Here is a 23,539-nt window from a genome sequence, read left to right on the forward strand (position 1 = left end):
TCTACCACCTAAGAAAGGCCCCCAGGGAAAAGGACCAAAAAAAATCAAGAGAAGGGTTAAGGCTGATAATTGTTCATTGTGTTTTACCTTTCAAGTGGCATTTCTTCTCTAAAGGCTGCTTTTGGTACCTGTAATCTGCTGGTTATTAACACAGTGGAATCTCGGTTCTCGAACTTAATTTGTTCCAGAAGGCTGTTCGAGAAGTGATTTTTTCGAAAAGCTAATCATTTTTTTTCACTTCTGTATATATAAAAGCCTAAGCGACCGAACAACTGAACGAGCGGTTGACCAGTCACTATGACGCGCACTGACCACCAGGGGACAGATGCTCAATGCACAGGATTGGGCTCCCTCCTGTCTGGATTAGGCCTTCGAGGATTGGGCCAAAACCGGCTATCCAACATCCCGCGAGGGGTCCTGCATTGCGAGAGGGCGCAGGCTAGGCCGAGGAACCCCACCCGTGTATGAATCCGTGCACCTTGCCTCTAGTTAGAAACAAAGTAAATTGAGTTAATCCATTCTAGGCCTCCAAATGATTCCATTTTAATCTTTCCAAATTGCCTGTGACCCTTGTTTCATGAGCACTTTCACATCCTTAGCAACATCAGCACTCTTGATGGCCCCTTTATGTTTTAAAATTGTGCTAATTGCCCAGTTGTGGTGGCTCAGTGGATTAAGCGTCTTCCTATGGACCAAGAGGTCCCAGGTTCTATTGGTTCCAGGTTCTATTCCCAGTCAGGCAGGTTGTGGGCTCAATCCCCAGTAGGGGGCATGCAGGAGGCAGTGGATCAGTGGTTCTCTCTCATTGATGTTTCTATCTCTCCCTCTCCCTTCCTCTATGAAAATCAATAAAAATATTTTTTAAAAAATCGTGCTAATCATCGATTTCGCCATGCCATACTTGGTAGCTAGGTCAGGCACATGAACACCTCTATCATACTTTGCAATTATTTCTTTTTAAAGCTTTATCATTGTTCACTTTGCTGCTATCATTAACCTTCTTAGGACCTATGGTGAATTACTGTATATATTTAATAATAAACAGTAACAAAAGCAAAAAACCACAAAAATATTCACAGCACAATTTCCTGATATGTTAACAATGTGAGGTTTAGCAGTAAACTGACTCATACTCGCTCATTATCTCCTTTGTCACCTGAGAGATGCATGACTGATAGTAAAGGTATCAGCATGACAGGCCTGTCAGGTCAAGAAGTTTTGTTCAATAACCAAGATGTTTTTCTGTGAACAACTTGGTTGAGAACTGAATTGTTTGAGATAAGGGATGTTTGAGAATAGAGGTTTTACTGTATAGGTTTTTAGTTGATGATTTGGGGGGAGGTGTGTGGAGGGAAAAGCATGGAATAACTTCAGTTGTTTCCCAACTCATACCAAATTCTGGGCCAGTATACCACCTACACACAGTCTCTCAAATTCCAGGAGTGAGGGCATTGAACAAGGGGGCAGGGGAAGGAGAAAAGAGGCCATCACTGCCCTTACAGGACTGGACACAAGGGGGAACCAAAAGGGGTTAATTTTGGAGGACTAATGCCCCACCCCAAGTCCCACACACTGCAGCAGATCTCACTATTGCATTAAAGGGGTCCAGGCATTATTTTTAAACCTAAAGGATTTAAATTTAAGTAGCAACAATGCAACTTCAATACAAAGTATTCAAAGTCTCCTAGCCACCCACTCTTTTTTTGTATTTATTTATTTTTATTTCAAAGAGGAAGGGAGAGGGAGACAGAGAGAGAGAGAGAGAGAGAGAGAGAGAGAGAGAGAGAGAAAGATCTATAATGAGAGAGAATCATCAATCAGCTGCCCTCTGCATGGCCCCCACTAGGGATCGATCCTGCAACTTGGGCATGTGCCCTGCCCGGGAATTGAAGCATGCCTCTCGGTTCATAAGTCAATGCTAAACCACTGAGCCACACTGGCCAGGCTGGTCTTTATTTTTAATATCATTAGCTGCTCTTTAAGAATTAGCACTCAGATAACTGGTAATTATTCTACTATACATGCCTTTTTCATAAAGTGGAGCAAGGAAGCCTTAGTGTTCCAGCCCTGCGGGCTGTTTGGCAGGAGTGGGCTGGTTTAATGATCTACTTCAGCTGTGCTCACTGAGTCAGTGAGCTCGGCATCTGCCTCTTTGTCTGCATGCTGTCCTGGGCTGTAATCCAGACCAGGTGTGCGGATTCGTGGGGAGGACAAGCAGCGTCACTTCAATGAGAAGGTGGAGCCAGAGGCCTGTTTTTCATCTTGATGATGGTGTGCAAGTCTCTCTTTAGTTACCCAGTATGAAGTTTACTCTTTATCTTCTTTTCTTTTTTCTTTTCCCCTTCCCTTTTCTTTTTTCTTTCCTTCCTTCCTTCCTTCCTTCCTTCCTTCCTTCCTTACTTCCTTACTTCCTTCCTTCCTTTCTTCCTTCTTCTTTCCTTCCTTCCTTCCTCCCTCCCTCCCTCCCTCCCTCCCTCCCTCCCTCCCTTTCTATTTATTGTCTAAAGTTTTACATAAGTCTCCTTTTTCCCCAATTGACACCCCCTCTCCCGACATTCCCACCCCAAGCAAGTCCCCACCGCCCCAGTGTCTGTGTCCATTGGTTATGCTAATATGCATGCATACAAGTCCTTTGGTTGCTCTCTTACCCCACCTCTCCCCTGCCATTTGTCTCTGGATCTATTCTTGTTCATCAAATTTTATGTTGATCATTATATGCTACATATGAGATGTGATATTTATCTTTCTCCAACTGGCTTGCTTTGCTTAGCATAATGCTCTCCAGTTCTATCCATGCTGTTGCAAATGGTAAAAGTTCCTTCTTTTTTATAGCAGTGTAGTATTCCATTATGTAGATGTACCACAGTTTTTTAATCCACTCATCTGCTGATGGGCACTTAGCCTGTTTCCAAATCTTAGCTATTGTAAATTGTGCTGCTATGACCATAGGGGTGCATATATCCTTTCTGATTGGTGTTTCTAGTTTCTTTGGATACAGTCCTAGAAATTGGATTACTGGGTCAAAAGGGAGCTCCATTTTTAACTTTTTAAGGAAACGCCATACTGTTCTCCACAGTGGCTGCACCAGTCTGCATTCCCACCAGCAGTGCACGAGGGTTCCTTTTTCTCCACATCCTCTCCAGCACTTGTCGTTTGTTGATTTGTTGATGATAGCCATTCTGACAGGTGTGAGATGGTACCTCATTGTTGTTTTGATTTGCATCTCTCGGATGATTAGTGCCTTTAAGCATGTATTCATATGTCTCTTGGCCTTCTGTATGTCCTCTTTAGAAAAGTGTCTATTTAGATCCTTTGTGCATTTTTTAAATTGGATTGTTTATCTTCCTTTTGTTAAGTTGTATGAGTTCCCTGTAAATTTTGGAGATTAAACCCTTATCTGAAATATCATTGGCAAATATGTTCTCCCATGCAGTGGGCTTTCTTGTTGTTTAGTTGATGGTTTCTTTTGCTGTGCAAAAACTTTTTATTTTGATGTAGTCCCATTTGTTTATTTTCTCCTTAGTTTCCATTGCCCTAGGAGCAGTATCAGTGAAGAAATTGCTTCGGCATATGTCTGCCATTTTGCTGCCTATGGAGTCTTGTAGGATTTTTATAGTTTCCCATCTTACATTTAAGTCTTTTATCCATTTTGAGTTTGTTTTTTTATATCGTGTAAGTTGGTGATCTAGTTTCATTTTTTTGCATGTATCTGACCTATTTTCCCAACACCCTGTATTGAAGAGACTGTCTTGACTCCATTGTATGCTCTTGCCTCCTTTGTCAAATATTAATTGAGCATAATGGTTTGGGTTGATTTATGGGTTCTCTGTTCTCTTCCATTGGTCTATATGTCTGTTCTTGTGCCAGTACCAGGCAGTTTTCAGAACCGTGGCTTGGTAATATAGCTTGATATCTGGTATTGTGATCCCTCCAACATTATTCTTCTCAGGATTGCTGTGACTATTCAGGGTCTTTTTTTTTTTTTTATTCCAGATGAATTTTTGGAGAGTTTGTTCTAGATCTTTGAAATGTGCTGTTGGTATTTTAATGGGGATTGCATTGAATCTATAGATTGCTTTGAGTAGTATGGACATTTTAATAATGTTGGTTCTACCAATCCATGAACATGGTATATTCTTCCATTTGTTCATGTCTTCCTCTATCTCTTTTTTCAATGTCCTGTAGTTTTTTGAGAACAGGTCTTTTGAGTTCTGTTGGAAAGGTGCCTTCCTCTTGAATTTTTTGGAATAGTCTGAGGAGGATAGGTTTTAGTTCTTCTTTGAATGCTTGGTAGAACTCCCCTGTAAAGCCATCTGGACCAGGGATTTTGTTTGCTGGAATATTTTTTATGACTGCTTCAATTTCTTCAGTAGTTATCAGCCTATTCAGGTTTTTTGATTCTTCCTGATTGAGTTTTTGGAGCCTGTATTTTTCTAAGAATATGTCCATTTCATCTAGGTTGTCCATTTTGTTGGAATAGAGTTGTTCATAGTATTTTTTCATAATCGTTTGCATTTCTGTGGGACCAGTTATTTCGCCTCTTTCATTTCTGATTTTGTTTATTTGGGTCCTCTCTCTTTGCTTCTTGGTGAGCCTGGCTAGAGGTTCATCAATCTTGTTTATCTTTTCAAAGAACAAGCTCTTGGTTTTGTTGATCTTTTATATATATATATATATATATATATATATATATATATATATATATTTTTTTTTTTTTTTTGGTCTCTATGTCGTTTATTTCTGCTCTGATCTTTATTATTTCCTTCCTTCTGCTTACGCTGGGCTTTTCTTGTTGCTCTCTTTTTAACTCTTCGAATTATAGGGTTAGGTAATTTATTACCATTTTTTCTTGTTTTTTTGACGTAGGCAGATATATGGGTCATGTTTTCTTATCCACTCAGCTACCCTATGTCTTTTGATTCGGGCATTTAATCCACTTACATTTAAAGTTATTATTGATAGGTACTCGTTTGTCACCATTTTTATTCTTTATGCCTATGTTCCTTCTTCCCTTCCTATTTCTTCTTTTTACAGCAGTCCCTTTAACATTTCTTGCATTGCTTGTTTGGTGGTAATATACTCCCTTAGTCCTTTATTGTCTGTGAAGCTCCCGATTTCACCCTCAACTCTGATTGATAGCCTTGATGGGTACAGTATTCTGAGATTCAGACCCTTGCTTTGCATGCTTTGTATATTTCATTCCATTCCCTTCTGGCCTGATGTGTTTCTGTTGAGAAATCAATCGATAGTCTGATGGGAGATTCCTTGTAGGTAACTTTCTATCTATCTCTGGCAGCCTTTAAGATTCTTACTTTGTCGGTGGTGTTTGTCAATTTAATTATAATGTGTCTTGATGTTGGTCTTTTTGGGTTCATCTAGTATGGGACTCTGTGAGCTTCTTGGACTTGTGTGAGTTTTTTCTTCTTCCCATCAGGGAAGTTTTCTGTCATTATTTCTTCAAACAGGTTTTCTATTCCTTGCTCAGTTTCCTCTCCTTCTGGGACCCCTATTATGCAAATGTTGTTTCATTTCATGGTGTCCCAAAGTTCCCTTAGGCTCTCCTCCTGTTTTTTAAGCTTTTTTTCCAGTTGCTGCTCTGCTTGGGTATTTTTTCCTACCTTGTCTTCTAGCTCAGTGATGCAGTCCTCCACTTCTTCTAGTCTACTGTTGATGCTTTCTATTGTGCTACTGCAGCAATGTCATTTTTCATTTCTTCTTGGTACTTTGTCATTTCCTCTTGGTTCTTACAAATATTGTTGAGTTTGTCTTCCATCCTTTTCAGCATCTTTATGCCCATTGCTCTGAAATTTTCCTCTGACATATTGCTTGCCTCCATTTCGTTTACTTCCTTTTCCGATGATTCCTCCTTTTCTTTCATATGGAGGCTGTTTCTTTGTCTTCTTATGTTTGCTTCTCTCAGGGTGTCTGGTTATGTAGCTCTGTCTCTCCTGCGTTGACTTAAAGGCACAAAATACAACATGACAAGACACAACACATAGGGCACCAAACACAAATGTATTCATGATACCAATATCCCCAAATAAAGGTGACCACCAGAGAAAAGAGATCTAGGGAACAGAAAAGAGTGCAAAAATGATTTTGAGAAAAGGAAAAAATGTAAGAGAGAAAATAAAGAGAAGAAAAAAGGAGGAAAATATATGTATATGGGGAGAAAACTAAAAAAAACCCCAACAGCTAATCCGAAAAATGCAAACAACAAACACTCTGAGATGAATGCAAACAACAAACAACAACTAATCCAAAAAATGAAAACAACAAACACCCAGCTGAATCTGAGGAGGCAGAGCTCTCTCTAGGCAATCTCTGACCTTTCCATCCACGGATTGCCGCACTAGCAGTGTTTAATTCACCAATTCCAGGTGGGTGTTGTTCAATTCAGCTGTTCCTTCTATCTGCTCTGTGAGAAGGCGCAGGGCTTGTCCATGTATTCGGCGCTGCTTTGTCTCCCCCTGGACAAACTTTTTAGGCGCTCATGGCCAGGGAGGCTGGAGTCTCAGTGGTTGTGGGTTCACAGCTGAGGCAGTTGGTCCCTGGGAGATGTGGTTGTTGGGTCCCGGGAGGTATCCGAAGTCTCCCCAGTTGAAGGTAAGGGTGTGTTTCCGATCAAAGCCGCTCTCCCCTTCAAGATGGCGTGGTCTCTGTGGCAGAGCCAGCTGCTGCAGGAGAGATTTCAGCAGTAGTAAAGGCTGCCCGGCCAGGGGAGCCTGGTCCGCCAGTCCCCAACAGTGCTGTGGAATATAGCTGACGCAGACTCATAAATACAGACACTCCCCGCATGTCCACACACTCTTCTTTTGCTCTCTCACTCACACACTATCTTGCAGCCTGTCCTGTCGGCCGCCATCTTGGATCCTTCTACTCTTTATCTCTTTTCATGAGAGGGCACCTCCCCCTCCCCCAAAATGTTAGTGGACAACATATCAGCAAAGATAGCATTCATGTTTGGGGACTCCAAGCACTGCCAGGTAGGAAACTGGATCAGTGGGACTATTAAAATGTTGAAAGTTCAAAACTTGGAGGTATCACGCTACCTGATATTGAATTATATGACAAGATTATAGTAATCAAAGCAGCATGGTAATGGCATAAAAATAGATACAAAGATCAATGGAACAGAACAGAAAGTCCAGAAATAAATCCACACCTATATGGAGAATTAATGTAACAATGGAGGCAAAGGTCTAACCATTATGCTATACACATGAAACTAATATAATATTGAATGTCAACTGTAATTGAAAAAAAAATTTTAATGTTTAAAGTTTATAACCTTTTGCCAGTAGTCTCATTTTTGGAAATTTATTCCTCAGAAACAAAAGCACTAGTAGAAATGAAAATGTTTTTTAGGAGACTTTACTGCAGCATTTTTTGTTGTGGCAAAAAAGAAAAAAAAATTCCCAAAATTTGAAAACAAATAAAACAAGCTGCTTGTCCAACAATAGGGGAAATGTTGAATCAACTGTGATGCACTAAGGAGTTAGACTTACATCTACTGGTCTGAAGAGAAGTCCATAAATCTCATTGTTAAATGAAAAAAAGCAAGCTGCTGAGTAATAGGTATAGTACATTAAAATTTTTTATTAAAATTTTTTATAAAAAGCTGGAAAAAGCACATGCATATATAAATATATATGTTGGAATGTCTAAAGGCACAGAAGGCTACATATAACATTGTTCCCACTGGTTAGCCTGGGGATTTGGACAGACTTAGAGGGAGATTAATTTGTATATTTCACTAAATGTTTATATTGCTTGAGTTGTTACAGCAAATATATGTTATTTTGTAACTTCAAAAAATCCAATAAAGTAAATTCGCTATCAAGAAAAAAGTTGTAACACCCCTCTCAAACAAACAAAGTAAAGACCATTTAAAAATAAGGGGAAAAAAGCAAAAACTCTTGTCCCTTTTGTTGCTTTTTCAAGGCAATAATGGCCATACAATTTTCCACAAAGTTACTAGAAAAATAAAAATTCTCTATATTTTTTTTCTTAATGTTCCAGAAGTGCTCTTACTGCAGCTTTGCCGAATTATCCCCATGTGTAGAGTTGGCCTGTTGCCTCACCCTGCTCCTGCACCATCTAAATGTATAGGCACCTGTGGCTGGTGAGGTGCTGTTTGTTCCTAGGCTGTTCTGTTCTTGGTGTGGAAAAAAGCGATCATGTATGGTTGACAGCAAATATTTGAGAATAAAAACATCTCAAGTTTTCCAGCTGAGAAGTAAACTTGGCACCACAGAATTACTTATTTACAAACACTTTTAAAGTACTTACTCTGTGCTCGAGGTTATTCTGGTTCCCTTGAGTTAGGTACAAGTATTATCCCCATTTTACAGATGAAGTAACAGAGGTACAGAAATCACCCAATAGAGAAGTAGCAGAGCCAAACTTCAAACCCAGGAGTCTGCCTAGAGTTAGTATCAGTTGGGGTTCTCCAGAGAAACAGAACCAATCAGGATTGGCTTATGTGATTATGGGGGCTGGCAAGTTTGATATGTATAGGGCAGGCAGGCAGGAAGTGATACTGAGGTCTTAAGACAGAATTTCTTGTTCCCCAGGGAAACCTCAGTTTTTCTCTTAAGCCTTTCAACCAGTTGGATGAGGCCTATCCACATTATCAAGGAAGTCTACTGATCGTAGATGTTAACCACATCTACAAAATACATTCACAACAACACTTACAGATGAGTGTTTGAATAACTGGGTACTATAGCTTAGTTTTGATGCACAAAAACTAAACATGATGGGGCCCATACTTTTACATGTTGGGTCTAAGATTTACAATAAACTAAAGACAATTTAGTAATGGGCTACCCCATTACAAAATAGTGCTCCTCACCTAATTTAAAATAGAATTTGAATCTCTTTTTCAATTCAAGTAGCTTCTAGCACAAAATAGTGCTTCAGGTAAGTGTTCAATAGATAATATTGAAAGAACGAGCAACTAAATTATTTAGGTGATATTTTATAAGACTTTCCAGGCATTGAGACCTCTGGCTCCCCTTTTAAATTTAAAATCATTATGCTCAAGTGACATACAGGTTTTATGAATGAAAAATGGAGAATGTCTGCATAAAAATTCTCTTTTTGATACTATTCCTCAGTGATCCTATTTAATAAGAAATAATGCAGATATATATTTTTGAATTTGTCTAAATTAGACAGACTTAGTTCATAATAATTAGCTCTTATTTGTAACCTTGAAAAATATAACTGCTTTTTCAAAGGAAAAAGAAGATTTGCAAGCTAATCATATTCTCAGAGTTCTGTGATCCAGAAAGGGTTAAGAACTGCAGTGCCACAAGTCTCTCCATCACAGACTGTTTGCTCTGGCTTCCCCAGAAAAAACACAAAGCATCTCCAAAAGAATCTTTCATCTAAATCTCAGGAAGGCCAATGGCATTTTTCTCTACTTTTATTTGCAGTGTTATTCTGCCCTCCTTCTAGCCCAGCCGTGGGCAAACTACGGCCCACGGGCCGGCCCGTTTGAAATGAATAAAACTAAAAAAAAAAAGACCGTACCCTTTTATGTAATGATGTTTACTTTGAATTTATATTAGTTCACACAAACACTCCATCCATGCTTCTGTTCCGGCCCTCCGGTCCAGTTTAAGAACCCAATGTGGCCCTCGAGTCAAAAAGTTTGCCCACCCCTGTCTAGCCCCTCACACACATAACTAATTATTCTCCACCTGCTGCCAAACTAGCAAGCGGCTTTACACCTGTATCCGCATGCTTTTCATTACCGGGTAGAGAAAAACATTGATGATAATGTAGTTTTCTGCCCATTACCTGTCTCTAATAACATGCTTGTCATCATAATTAGTTTCACCATCCTTGGCTTGCTTTTCTGTCATTTCTTTCCCTTGAGTTCTGTTAATACCAGAAATTGATTGCTACATTATTATTCTGGTCTGTGTAATGGGGCTGACAGCAGAAGTATTCTGCCTTTTTGACAACTGGATATGAGTGGTAAAGGTGTGAAGAGGAACTGCTAATACTTCTCAGCTTTATTATATTAACCTGGAAGGCATTCTACCCATGAAATGAATCCAATATTAAACTGCCTGTTTTATGAGTTTTTCTTTAATAAATTTTCTAATCTTTACAATGTTTTCATAGTTTCAGTATTTTCTGATCTCTATTTCCTGAGATTAATATGGCAACTTCATTATATGAAAACTGTTTTATTAGATTTTCTTTATTTTTCAGAAAAGAGAAAGAGAAGGAAAGACATATTTGTGAGTTTCTCGCTTTTATCCTGTGTTCCTCTCCCAGTTTCTGGCTGATGCTAGGATGATTAAGCAAGGTTTCGCAAAGAGACATAATCCAAAGACAGTGCTATTGATATGCCATCAAAAAGTCACAAAGTCCGGAAAAAAAAAAGTCACAAAGTCCAAATAAAAATAAATAAATAAACCCTCTACATGTTGAGGAATTCGGAGATGATCCTGGGCAATAAGCAAAGAAGTCACAAGGTCCAATGTACACTCTAGAAATATTGCTTGGGTAGCCATAAGATGGACGATGCTGCATTTGTGGAAGGAGGAGAGACTCAATTGAGGAGGCCACTGCAGTGATTGGGGCATAAAGGCCTAGGACAGGGCAGTAGCAGGAGGGATGGAAATGAGAGGAAGATTCAATCACTCTTCAGAAGGTAACGCAGCAGGAGTTGGTAACTAATTGGATGTGAAGGGCAAGAAATAACAACAACTACCACTTAATGAGCACTTCACATGTTTCAGATCATAGGTAGGGCTTTCCTTCATAATCACATGTATCCTTGAAATACCTTGAGGAGTATTATTATCATGTTTTATAGATGAGGAAACCAAGGCATTGTGGGATTAAGTAAATTGTCCAAGGTCATATGCCAATTAAGTGGTAGACCCAGACCAGTCTGACTCCAAGTCCAAACAACTAGCCACTGTGTGACAGGAAGACTCAAGGGTATCTCTAGGGTTCTCTAGGGGAGGCTGGGAGTCTGACAGTATCACTACGTGAGGAGCAGAATATAGGAAGAGGTGTTCAGTTCAGTAAAACTCCACAGTCAAGAGCAATGGCTAAAGTCAGGCAGGGCAAGCAAGTTACACATTTTGCTAAAAGACTGCCTCAATAATTAAACGTTGTGCAATGAAACAGAAAAGGCTCAGGATGAAGCATGAGACTGCATTAATGTTGAATGTATGTTTTTGACCTTTGTTTTTTGAAGATGACTGTAATTATCTGCTTAATGACACAGAAATAGTCTCAGCAATTATTAACTAAGTGCCATCCCCACAGAATCTAGCAGGTTCTATAAAAGGAGGCATTTCTTCGGCCTAAACAGTTTCTACCCCTTAAACAGCTTGCTGCTGTTGAATTTACCCATCCCTGTCCTACCTTGAACCTTGTAACACCAAAAAGGTTTAAATAAGAAAATGGCATAACCAAGACTTGAAAAGTTTTTAATGTATTGCCTAGTATCAGTGGTCGGCAAACTGCAGCTCGCGAGCCACATGCGGCTCTTTGGCCCCTTGAGTGTGGCTCTTCCACAAAATACCTCGTGCAGGCGCGAACATACAGTGCGATTGAAACTTCGTGGCCCATGCGCAGAAGTCGGTATTTTGTGGAAGAGCCACACTCAAGGAGCCAAAGAGCCTCATGTGGCTCGCGAGCCACAGTTTGCGGACCACTGGCCTAGTTTAAGGCTTCATGAAAATGTTGGGTAGCAATATGATATAGTGAAAAATAAACTAGACTTAGAATAAAAAGATTGAATGCCCTGGCTGGGTAGGTCAGTTGGTTAGAACGTCAGCCTAATGTACCAAGGTTGCAGATTCAATCCCCAGTCAGGGCACATACAAGAATCAACCAATAAATGAATAAATAAGTGGAACAACAAATCGATGTTTCTCTCTCTCTCTCTCTCTCTCTCTCTCTCTCTCAATAAACTAAAAAATATTTTTTTTCTAGAATAAATAGATTGAGTATGAATTCTGCCTTGGAAAACTGTAGTTTTATGACACTGGGCAAATCACCCATGGATCTCTCTCAGCCGCATTTTCTTCATCTGAAAATTGAGGCTAATGATAGCTTACAGAGGGTTTCTGTAAGTATTCAATTAAATAATAGATGTCAGAGTATTTAGTACAGGGTTTGGAACACAGCAGAAACTCAATATATTCCAACAGCTTCCCTTCTACTCCTTATGGGAAAGAGGCATGGTACATGTTGTGTGTATGATAAATATTTAATAAATATGTATTTGTTATCATTTAAAATACACCTATGCTGTGCAGAAGCTGGTTTTGAATCAGAGTTTATACCATTGATGCCTGTTAAACATTTTTACAGATGACAACTAACCTTTTGAAAATACTATTAAGCTTATATGATCAAAAATTCTACCCAAATAAGTAAACAGCAGTAAAACAAATCTTATTAATGACAGGCAGAGCAGCTTGGTTTGACAAATCAGACATAAGCTTCACCATCACACCCTCTTGCTGAACAGAGTGAGGGAAAAAAAAAACACGCCTCTGCCTCTTGGGAAATTTAATTGTCCTGATCTTGGCAGGAAACTTATAACTATTGTATTTATTTACAAAACAGCATTCTCAAGGGAAGAGTTTATATAAAGATTATGGGGAAAAAAATTGCAGCATATGGCTGGGTTCTCACTTCTTGCATTGGTCTTGCCAGAGTCCTCCCCAGGGCTGGCCCCTCTCCAGGCACTCCCAGCAGGGCTGGTTCAATCTCAGGAGCCCTTCCAGACCCACTGCATGACTTCCCATGTATGGGAAGTTTCCCTGCTTCCTGCTCATGTTTGAATCTCCACCTGCCAGAGTAAGGGAGCCGGCCTCACATCTGGTTTGGTCCCTCATCCCAGGCTTGGATAATAGTAATCAACGTGTGTGTCTCCCTCGTTCTCTGTCTCCATCTTCCCATTCTGCATTTTCCCTTTCCTCCCTCTTAATTTCCATCTTCCACCCAGCTCCATGTTTTTTAATTTCTCTGTGTTTCTCCCTCTCTCTACACATACACATCTCAATAACCTATGTACTGGAAACTAAAACAGCAAGTGCCATTCAAGAGACCCTATGAGTTTAGATTCCCCTCCACTTCTTTTACTCACCCAGAGCCATCTCTGAACCAAGAGAGTCTTCAACCACATTCCCAGGTGGGATGGGTAAAACATCATCATCAAAGCTGATGAGGTCGATGTCCCCCAGAGGCTTGCTTTGCAGACCTGGGGCTGCGGGGCTGGCTGAGGCTCCTTCACCCAATGACCTGAATGCTTTGGCTTGTGATGCCACTGGGGGTCGGGGAGGAACAGTGACTGGTTTCAGCAAAGCGGCAGGGCAGCTGGGGTTTTCTGAGGAAAGTGATTTCTTCGGCAGCAAAGGCCGAGGAGCAGGAGTTGGGACTCTCTTCCTGCCATCAGGGCTCTCAACCACGGGCCCTCCCCCCAGAGTCTCATGATTAACACTTCGTGTAAGGCCAGGGTTTGGTTTCTTTGGCAATTCAGGTTTGGTTACTGGGATGCTCCCTACTTCTTGCGGTGGAGAGTGTGGGGTGGGCCCTTCCCCTGAGGCCACCTTGCGTCTGTTTTCATTCCAGGAGTCCAGTTCTCCAGAAGCTCTGTTAGCAGCTGGTTTGGGAGCCACAGAGGGTTTCCCTGAGGGAACAGCAGGCCTTGGGGGGAGTGAGCGGGGAGCAATCTCTGGTTTCTTGGGCAGCTCAGAAGTTTCAGTATTTGTCTGACTATCCAATGCTTTGATCCTTGAAACAATACTATTTTGGCTTCGTTCTGTGTTCATAATGTTCATCCCTGCCTGACTGTCCAAGTCGTTGGTATTGTCTAACAGAGACTGGGGTCGGCTTGGGGCTGACTCCTCTTCGGTGGCCGCTGAGCTGATTTTCTGGAGATTCTGCCCTTTAATGTGAGAATCTCTGGCTACTGGTCTGAGGTTGCTTTTTGATCTTGGTTTTGGCACTGGACATCTTGTAGCATTGGAGTTTTCTGGACAAGCATGCTCCTCAGAAATGTCAAAGACTATTAAAGGTGCCACATTTGTGGGAAGATCACTGGCTGAGACCCCTGGTGCAGGCTGAAGAGGTTTGAGAGGTGCCTGTAGTGCTGATAAGATCAAAATGAACAAAAATAAGTTGCAACATTATAATTTAAAAGAAAAACATAATAGAAGATAAACAGATTTTTAAAGATATACATGTAGAATAGCAAGAGAATTTGGTTCTCTCAATTAGTAAAAAGTAATTCCCAAATCAATGTGGAAATGTTTATACTCAGCTTTCTGCAGTATTCAAATTATATTTATTCATATAAGAAACATTCATTTTGTAATAATTTAAAACACCGTTAAATTTCTGATTCTCAGTAGACTTATCACACAAATCATTTCTCTCTCGCTGTCAAAATTCTAATGATTCTTGCTTTACTTTTCCAAAGTAACTTATTTCCATCTGTTATCCTAATACAATGCATTTAAAAAGCCTAACAGGGCAAACACCCTTAGCATCCTATCAAGTTTACATTGCTAAATATAACATCCTTCTCAGTGGGAATAAAGGGCATCAGCAGTAATACCAACCATGAGTTAAAGGATATTTTGTGTTATGAATTAGGGTGAGCCCAAGGAAATGGGGCTTTGGGTCCTGAGAATGAACTATTATAATCATAGCAAATCCAAATAAAGAAAGCACACATGATCACACTGACAGGGAAGCAGAGCTCAATAAATTATGTATGAATTGAAAATTATTTTTAAGACTAGAGCCTACTGATTACTTTCCTAGAACCAGGTCAAAATTAGGGGAGACAAATTACTTGCATTACTTTGAGGCAGGTGGTTGTCTATTTCTTCTGAAAAGTCAGTCTGAGTTGCAGAAGTAATAGTGTGCCTTGGAGAGGCAGCAGCATTATTGTTATTTGTAGTATTAACTTGAACTTGGTTGATTTCTTTTATGACTTGTTCATAAGATGGTGGGAGCTACAAAATAAAGAATGAAAATTTTAGACATCTATGGTTGACAGCCAACATGTTAACAGTCTCACTGTTCTAATCTTTGAATTTCATTTTAAAAATAAAATGCAAAGAGATAACAGGGTACTTATTCACCTCAGCAGGAACCAGCTCACTGGGCCTCCAAGGGCCTGCTGCAGAGGGTGGGGGAAATCCCAATCCTGGGGCTGGGGCTCCTGGAAACCATGAGGCTGGCCTCAGTGGCTCAGCTGCCACAATGGTGATCTCCGGGCGCCTAGCAGACAGAAGCCTCAGTGAGATTTTGCAAGTTGGTAACAGGCTATTGTCTATTTGCAAATGTTCAAAGCTTCATGAAAACAACTACCACCCAAACAAGTTACATAAGAACTACTGCAGTCACAGAAATGACCTGTACAGTCTCTAACAGTACACCCAGGCAGGCTTCAAGGGATCAAATGGCAGCCATCCTCTATGAGTTTGGGCACAAAAAGTTAGAGATGTACCCTAAGCACACTTAGCTCTGCCTTGGTTGATAAGAATATGGACTAGGTAAGGTCCATACAAGCTCTTCATTCCAGGGCTCTGCTATCTAGCCTATAGACAAACATAAATATACCATAAGTAGAAAAGTGCATGGATCAAATAGAATTGTTTAGTTTTCTGTTATTATAAAGTATAAACTCAAAAATGATACCATATAAATAGAATACCTTCTTCCTCCTCACTCCACCTCTGTCCCAATTCCAAGTTATCTTTAAGTATTTAGAGTTCACATGTTCATTTCTAGACCCTGATGTGTGTGTCTGTGTTCCTTGTCAGTTTTGTACACTAATTTGATGATTATTCTTTAACCCTGAGGAGCCATAGTAATTTAGGCATGGCTTCTTTCATAATTTTCTTAACCTGATTCTACAGTTTCATGTTTAAATCTTACCTTCAACCTGACTTCCTAACAAATACCAACTCTGAGCTGATCAATCACCTCTCTGAGCCTTAAGTTTCTGTTCTAACAAATAATGACGAGGATACCTGCTCTTCCTTTTTCTAGCACTCTATGCCAAATAAAAACAAAACCAAAAAGCACTATCATTATCAAAACTGTGTATAGTCCGGCTGGTGGTTGAGCATCAACCTATGAACCGGGAGGTAACAGTTCAATTCCTGGTCAGGGCACATGCCCGGATTACAGGCTCATTCCCTAGTGTGGGATGTGCAGGAGGCAGCCGATCAATGACTCTCTCTCATCACTGGCGTTTCTCTCTCTCTCCCTCTCTGAAATCAATAAAAATATTAATAAAATAAACACCTTCTCCCCTCCCCCAACCCCATGTATAGACACACTCTCATGCTAGCTTGTGAAGTGGTGGAACCTGCTTATTAATTACATCTGAATGGCAGTACCTAAGAACCCCTGCTTATAGCTTTTGTTTAACTAAATGAGTTAATAATTAATAAATTTTAACCACTCTACATGCATTAATCCGTATAACAACCTTATGAGGGAGGTCTGGTTTGTACTGCTTTAATGATGGGGATATTGAAGCAAAGAAGGGTTACATAGCTTGCCAAGGTCACATGGTGAGAAAGTAGTCATGATTTGAACTTGCATAATGTCTCACTCTAAAGTCCTTGTTCTTCATTCCCAGGTACCATACCCTAAGAAATCTGAAAGCATGGAAGCTGTTTTATAAAAATCTATCCATTTATCCACCTGCTAATCTTTCCATTCATTCAGCCCTCTATCTGTCTATTTGTCCTTCTTTTTGTGTATTCAGTGACCTTCTTCCCTTTCTCCAACCAACCATCTTCTAGCCACTTATGCATTCAGCTATCTATCCAGCCTGCCTGCCTGCCTCTTTTCCTTTCTTTATCCTTCCACTCAATTTCCTATCCTGTCATTCATCATTTATCTATGCAACATGTACTCAGTAGCTATGAGGTACAAAGCACTCCTTTGAAGCAGTTCCGATAATGCTTTATATATAGTAGTTGCTTAATAAACATTTTCAAATTGATGTCAGTAAATAATTAGTCTCAAAAGAACACTTTTAGGCTTGTATTGCTTCTCCTCTCAAGCAAAGTCTCTATCATTCAAGCTTATAGATTAATTCAGGAAATGTATTGATGGGGCAGAATGTTGCAATACACTGCTTATGAAAGAGAAATATTTAACTTGCTAACTGATAAAATTTTTATTTCATTATGAGCAGAATATATGCCCTCTATTATAAATATAACCATACCTCCTATCTCGATGAAGCTCACTCTGTATAGAAGTCCGAGAAGCTATAAAAGAAAGAATACATTGATGTAGTACAAAATTAGTATATTCAATAAAGGTTTACATTTTTATAGGGTATATTATTGAAAAAATAGCTTATACTTGATATCATATAGAATTATGGATTTTTGAAGGATTAAAAATAACTTTCACTTATTTTTGCAAATCTTTTAATCACATCTTATATTTCTCTTATAATTAGAAATAAATTATAGTTATTAAAAACCAGTAGCTAATAAATGATATATTTCTATATACTGAATTATAGATACAGATATAGAGACATAGGATAGTGCCTTAAAGAGAATGTTTTGATAAGGATGGAAAGAAGGAAAGAAGGAAAAAAAGAAAGAAAGAATATAAAGGTATTTTATACCTGAATTAGGTTTAGAGGGAATGATATCTAAGAGGAACATGGAGAAAAAGCAGAATGTATGTATTTTAACAACCATAGTAGAAAAGCAAATCAAAATGATCTTTTCATATGGTATCAAGTTAGGTATAGCATATATTTGAATTCATAAGATAATATAGATTTCAAAAACCCTCCAAAGCACATTCTGGAGTTCTGAAAATAAGTTAATGAATGAACAGAGGGAAAAAAAGATAGTTATAAATAGAAATTGCATGACAAGAGCATTATAATTACATGAAGTAACAATGGGCAGAAAACTTTGTTACATGTCTATTCTGATCTATGACTATACTTTTATAAAGTTTTTTTATAACTCTATTGTAAAGAGAATAAAGGTGGTTAAATTTTCATCAATTTTCTAACTTTTCTGGAGTTTTATAGTCTTTGTTTTAGTACCTAAATTAAAAAATAATGAATACAAGAACTGTCCAAATCACTTTTATAAACATATTTATTATAGCATATATTATTATATATGCAGCACTAACTTTTCCCTCAAGCCTCAATCTCAAAAAGCTAGATCATTTAAAAATTCTCCAAATTTTATTTTAAAATTAAATTAAGTCTTAGTCAGATGATCTGGACAATATGTCACATATAGGGTCACATAGTACACATATGTGCAATCCAGAATTATATCCCTATTTTCAAAGAGCACATTCTAAAGATATCTTTTTTTAAAAATCTTCCTACACTACCAGGTATATCAAAATGATCTGTGCATAAACAGGAATTTGTTTCAGATATTAACTATTTCTGCCAGTTGCCCTCCTATCTCTCCAATACTCTGATTTTTTTCAATTCTTCTGATTTGTAAAGGTTGAAGGTATGAATCTTAGCTTTTTTCCTCTTATTAACTTCTGGTTCTCTCTGAACAAGGAGACTGACAAAGCTGGGAAGACAGGGGTAGAGGTGGCTGTGACAGCTGAATCTATTCTGGGTTGGCAAAGCAAACCCAACATTTGAAACCAAAACTCTTGGATATCAAGTTGGAGGATGTCTTGTATTCATATCATCAACTGGTTTGACTTCAATTTTTATCAAAAGTTAAACCAAGCTGAGGTGCATTTTGTCTATTGCAATGAAAGGACAGAGAGGCTAGAGCTCTGAGTGGTGGGTCTGATTGGTAAGGCTGGTTTCATTAAGTAAGTGGCTCATTAAGTGTGCTACAATCACATCACCATCACCACTAAAGCCAGAATCAGCAGGCACAGCACTTGTACATGACATCATATTATTCGTCACAAACATACCTCTTCCACGGGGCATTTTTGCTGTGCACTATTCATGAGTGCTAAGGGAAAAAAAGAAGGGGTTATAGAAGAAGAAAGGGAGAAAAAAGAGTGAACCCAGTTGCTTATGCTCTAAAAGGAATTTGAGAGCAAGACTGTCTCACCATGCCACTCTGCATACTTCTACAGAAAGGAAAAGTTGATGAACCATAGTTTCAGGGAGTAAAGAAGTATGCTGTGGCAAAGACATGTCTGTACAGACCAGACATCCACACTCATAACCACAGTAAAAAAAAATCTACCTATAGTTTTTAACAACAGTGCAAAAAATATCCCCAAAAACCATTCTGCAAAATCAATTTGCGACTTCAATAGGAATCAATATTAAAGTATACATAATACTTAAAAGGAAATTCAGTATTCAATTTACATCATTTTAAATCAGTTGCTTGTTACTTGATTCAGCCCTTGCACACCACAGGCCATTAGTAAGAGGCCCCCACTGGTTAGCAGAGTGGCATTCCCACTCTGGAAGTAGCCAAATGAGGGCGAGAAGGTCTCCCAAACATAACTCACAGATCTCTGCATCCTTTCAGAAGCACTGCCTTCTCCTTTCCTGCTCCGATTTTTTTCACATTCACTCATTCGTGAAATTTTTTCTCTCTCTTGATCCCCATAGAATGACTGGCTCTTTTTGTCAGTGTTGAGCAAGTTTAGCAGCTAGAAACACTTTAGATGTTCATGGCAGGTTTTCGTGTAGTATTTCACACTCTTCCGGCAAATTTCTTAACCACCCACTTAATCCATTCTCACTTTCCCAGATTAAACAGATTTGATGTAGTTGTTGCCAGGAAAACTGAATTTGCCACCAAAGCCCATACAGACAGGGCTCTTAACCCCTGCCACAAACTGCTGCTAGTCTCTTGTACATTTTGGATTAAACCACAGTATAAAGGCAATATGTTCAATTAAAGCTGTTGTATCATTTTACAGAATTATTTTGAAACTTTTCTAACTCATATAGTTAAATTCTAAGTACAAAACAAGTTAATATTCAGCTGTTCATAAAATACTGAGACCTGGATTTGCAATATTAGTACTAATAAAGACTCTGCCTATGCTCCATCAGGATCATAAGCATGAAAGGACCCTCAGTGATCATCCTACTCCAACCTTACAGATGAGGAGAGGTTAAATGGATTATCCCAGGGCCTACAGCCCATTACAGGAAGGGCTGGGGGCAGTTTGTTCCCTGAAGCTGTTTAACTCCTTGTGGAGCCAGGAGAGCTGGATGCTTCTCCTGATTCTCAATAATTCAAAAATATTGATAAAATGATGGTCAGAAGAAATAAACACACAGAAGGATCATCTATATATATAAAAGCCTAAGCGACCATCTGACCAGTAGCTATGATGCGCAATGACCACCAGGGGGCAGACGCTCAACACAGGAGCTGCCAAGCAACAGCAACTTTGCAGAGTGCCCTCTCACACTCTGTAACCCCCCTCGGGAGATGTGGGACTGCTGGTTTCAGCCCGATCCCCACAAAGCAGGCCGAGGGACCCCATCTGCTGGACGGATCCCGCTCACTCAGCAGACATCCTTCGAGCCCTGGCGCCACTCCAGGTGCATCCAGCCAGGGAAGGACATGGGAGGTTGGCTCCAGGGGATGTCCAGCTCATCTCACCCAGTCCTGCCCCATGGGCCACCTTCTAATTAATTTCCTTTCTATGAGCATGGATCCGTGCACTGAGCCTCTAGTTATACTATAAGCTTCCTTGCTATAATCCTTACCAATGAAAATCACAATAATAAAAAATAACTAACTACATTTGCTTGAGACAGGGTATGAACTAGATGCCTATGACATGGTAACAAGAACATCCATGCAATGGAAAAGCTCATGGCCTCAGAGTCTCAGGAAATCTAGGTTCACGTCTAAGCTCTACCTTGTGGAGCCATTTAACCTCTCTGAGATTCAGTGTCCCTACCATGTATAAAATGAGGTTAACACCTAGCATGTAGATCATTATTTTATAATGTATAAGAACAGTTCCTGACTTACAGTAGGCAATGAACATTAGCAGTTCCTGACTTACAGTAGGCAATGAATATTAGCTATTTCTGAATTTCAGAGAATAATTTTTCTTTTAAAAAGTTAACGAAAGGGAAAGCATGAAATCCTAGATATATCCAGTTAGAATATTTTATGATCTTTATCCAAAATATTTAGGGGTCATAAAAACAAATGAAAAAAGAAAGACCTAAAGGCTTGATTGAAACCATACTCATCATAAAAGAATTTAAAATACAACCAGCTAAGGAACATTGCCTTAAAAATGTGATAGTTTTTCCTCCTTGGCAGGGTTAGATGATTATGTCTGGGATAATAAAGCAAACATTTCAATGGATTGAGTAAATAAAAAATTTCTTACAATTTTTTCTTATAGAATGGGCAAAAGGGTGCCATAATTATTCTTCATTCTGTATTTACATGGCATCATGTGAGAATCTGTTTGTCTTTTTATTTAACACTAGAGGCCCGGTGCACAAATATTTGTGCACTCGGGGGCGGGGGGTCCCTCAGCCTGGCCTATGCCCTCTTGCAGTCTGGGACCCCTTGGAGGATGTCCACCTGCTGGCTTAGGCCCGCTCCCTGGGGGATCGGGCCCAAGCTGGCAGTCAGACATCCCTCTGGCAGCCTGGCAGCCCTCAGGGGATGTCCACTTGCCAGTGGGGAGCAGGCCTAAGCTACAGTCGGACATCCTTAGTGCTGCTGAGGAGGTGGGAGAGGCTCCCACCACCACTGCTGTACTGGCAGCCATCAGCCTGGCTTGTGGCTGAGCAGAGCTCCCCCCTGTGGGAGCACACTGACCACAAGGGGGCAGCTCCTGCATTGAGCGTCTGCCCCCTGGTGGTCAGTATGTGTCATAGTGACCAGTCATTCCCAGTCCTTCTGCTGTTAGGGTCAGTTTGCATATTACCCTTTTATTATATAGGATAGAGGCCTGGTGCATGGGTGGGGGTCGGCTGGTTTGCCCTGAAGGGTGTTCCGGATCAGAGTAGGGGTCCCGCTGGGGTGCCTGGCCAGCCTGGGTGAGGGGCTGATGGGTGTTTGCAGGCTGGTCACACCGCTTCAGGGTGGGGGTCCCCACTGGGGTGCCTGCCCAGCCTGGGTGAGGGGCTGATGCTATTTGCAGCTGGTCACACCCCTTTCAGGGTGGAGGTCCCCACTGGGGCGCCTGGCCAGCCTGGGTGAGGGGCTGATGGCTGTTTGCAGGCTGGTTAAGCCCCCCCCCCAGTGGGGACCCTCACCCCATAAAGGTTTGGCCAGTCTGGGTGAGGGGCTGATGGCTGTTTTCAGGCTGGCCACACCCCCTTTAGGGTGTGGGGGGGGGATCCCCACTGGGGTGCCTGGCCAGTCTGGGTGAGGGGCTGAGGGCCATTTTCAGGCTGGCGAAGCCACCCTGGCGACGGAAGCTCCCAGCGTCTTCTTTCTTTCTTTTTTTTTTTTTTCTGGGATTTATTTACCTTCTATAATTGAAACTTTGTAGCCTTGAGAGGAGCTCAGAGCTGGCCAGGGCGGGTGGGAGGGAAGCTTGACTTCCTCCATCGCCAGGGGCAACCCAGCCTCCTGCTCGCTCCAGCTCCGTGGCCACGGCCTGCTGAAAGCAGGTATCTGGGGTTTATTTACCTTCTATAATTGAAACTTTGTTGCTTTGAGTGGAGCTCAGAGCTGGCCGCGGCAGGCGGGAAGCTTGGCTTTCTCCATCATTGGGGCAACTAAGCCTCCTGCTTGCTCCAGCTCTGTGGCTGCTGGCCGCTATCTTGGTTGGGTTAATTTGCATATAGTCGCTCTGACTGGCTGGTGGGCGTGGCGTAAGGCATAGCGAAGGTACAGTCAATTTGCATGTTTGTCTTTTATTAGTGTAGATCAGCAATACATACAACCAACAAATATTTCTTTAGCATATACAAAGTAACACATAAGAATTAAAGACAACTGTGTTAATTGTTTTAAAAAGGTTCTTCAAAGCAAGAGTTTTCCCATTGTTTCACCTCCTCCTTCCTTTCTGCTGGGGTGGCTTCACCAATTTCCTCTTCACTCTGGCTGCAGTTTGATCTCTCCCTGGATTCCTTCCCTGCTGCCTACAGAGGCCTCCAACTTCCTCTTCCTAAATAGTCTGTGAACATGTTCAAATCTCCTCTCTGCTTGACCCTCATGCCTTCTCAAGCTACAACCCTTTCTTCTCCTATTTACCACCATATTTCATAGAAGACTAGCCTACCCCAGCTGTCCCAGCTTCTACATATTCCATTCATTGTTCAAATCAAATTGTGGCTTCCAACTTCAATGATCTATTTAAACTGCTCTCTCAAAGGTCACCACTGACCTCCTGAGTGCCACATATAATGACCTACTCTCAGCCACCTTGTGCCTGACCTTCCTGCAGCATTAAGAGATATTTGTGGTCCACTCATTCTTTTCGAACCTCGCTTCCTTTGACCTCTAATACACAGCCTTCTCCTAGCCTGCCTGCCTGCCTTCCTTCCTTCCTTCCTTCCTTCCTTCCTTCCTCCCTCCCTCCCTCCCTCCCTCCCTTC

General features: G+C 40.6%; 1 protein-coding gene across 3 annotated transcripts in view; it reads right to left on the reverse strand.

Annotated features, from left to right (window-relative positions):
* Nucleotides 1-23,539, reverse strand: part of SH3D19 (SH3 domain containing 19) — a 153,820-nt gene that overhangs the window by 37,883 nt on the left and 92,398 nt on the right. The window contains exons 4-8 of one of the 3 annotated variants that reach the window (XM_014455839.2): nucleotides 18,955-18,995; nucleotides 17,249-17,291; nucleotides 15,141-15,279; nucleotides 14,849-15,011; nucleotides 13,136-14,140 (exon numbers count right to left, since the gene is read on the reverse strand). In XM_014455839.2, the coding sequence (XP_014311325.1) occupies nucleotides 13,136-14,140; nucleotides 14,849-15,011; nucleotides 15,141-15,279; nucleotides 17,249-17,291; nucleotides 18,955-18,970 (1,366 nt within the window). In that variant the 5' untranslated portion in view covers nucleotides 18,971-18,995. The remainder of the gene's footprint in view (nucleotides 1-13,135; nucleotides 14,141-14,848; nucleotides 15,012-15,140; nucleotides 15,280-17,248; nucleotides 17,292-18,954; nucleotides 18,996-23,539) is intronic. The other 2 variants (XM_014455834.2, XM_014455829.2) reach the window with 2 other exon arrangements.

The sequence above is a fragment of the Myotis lucifugus genome, unplaced genomic scaffold (assembly GCF_000147115.1).
Source record: "Myotis lucifugus unplaced genomic scaffold, Myoluc2.0 scaffold_1, whole genome shotgun sequence".
In the NCBI taxonomy this organism is placed as follows: domain Eukaryota; kingdom Metazoa; phylum Chordata; class Mammalia; order Chiroptera; family Vespertilionidae; genus Myotis; species Myotis lucifugus.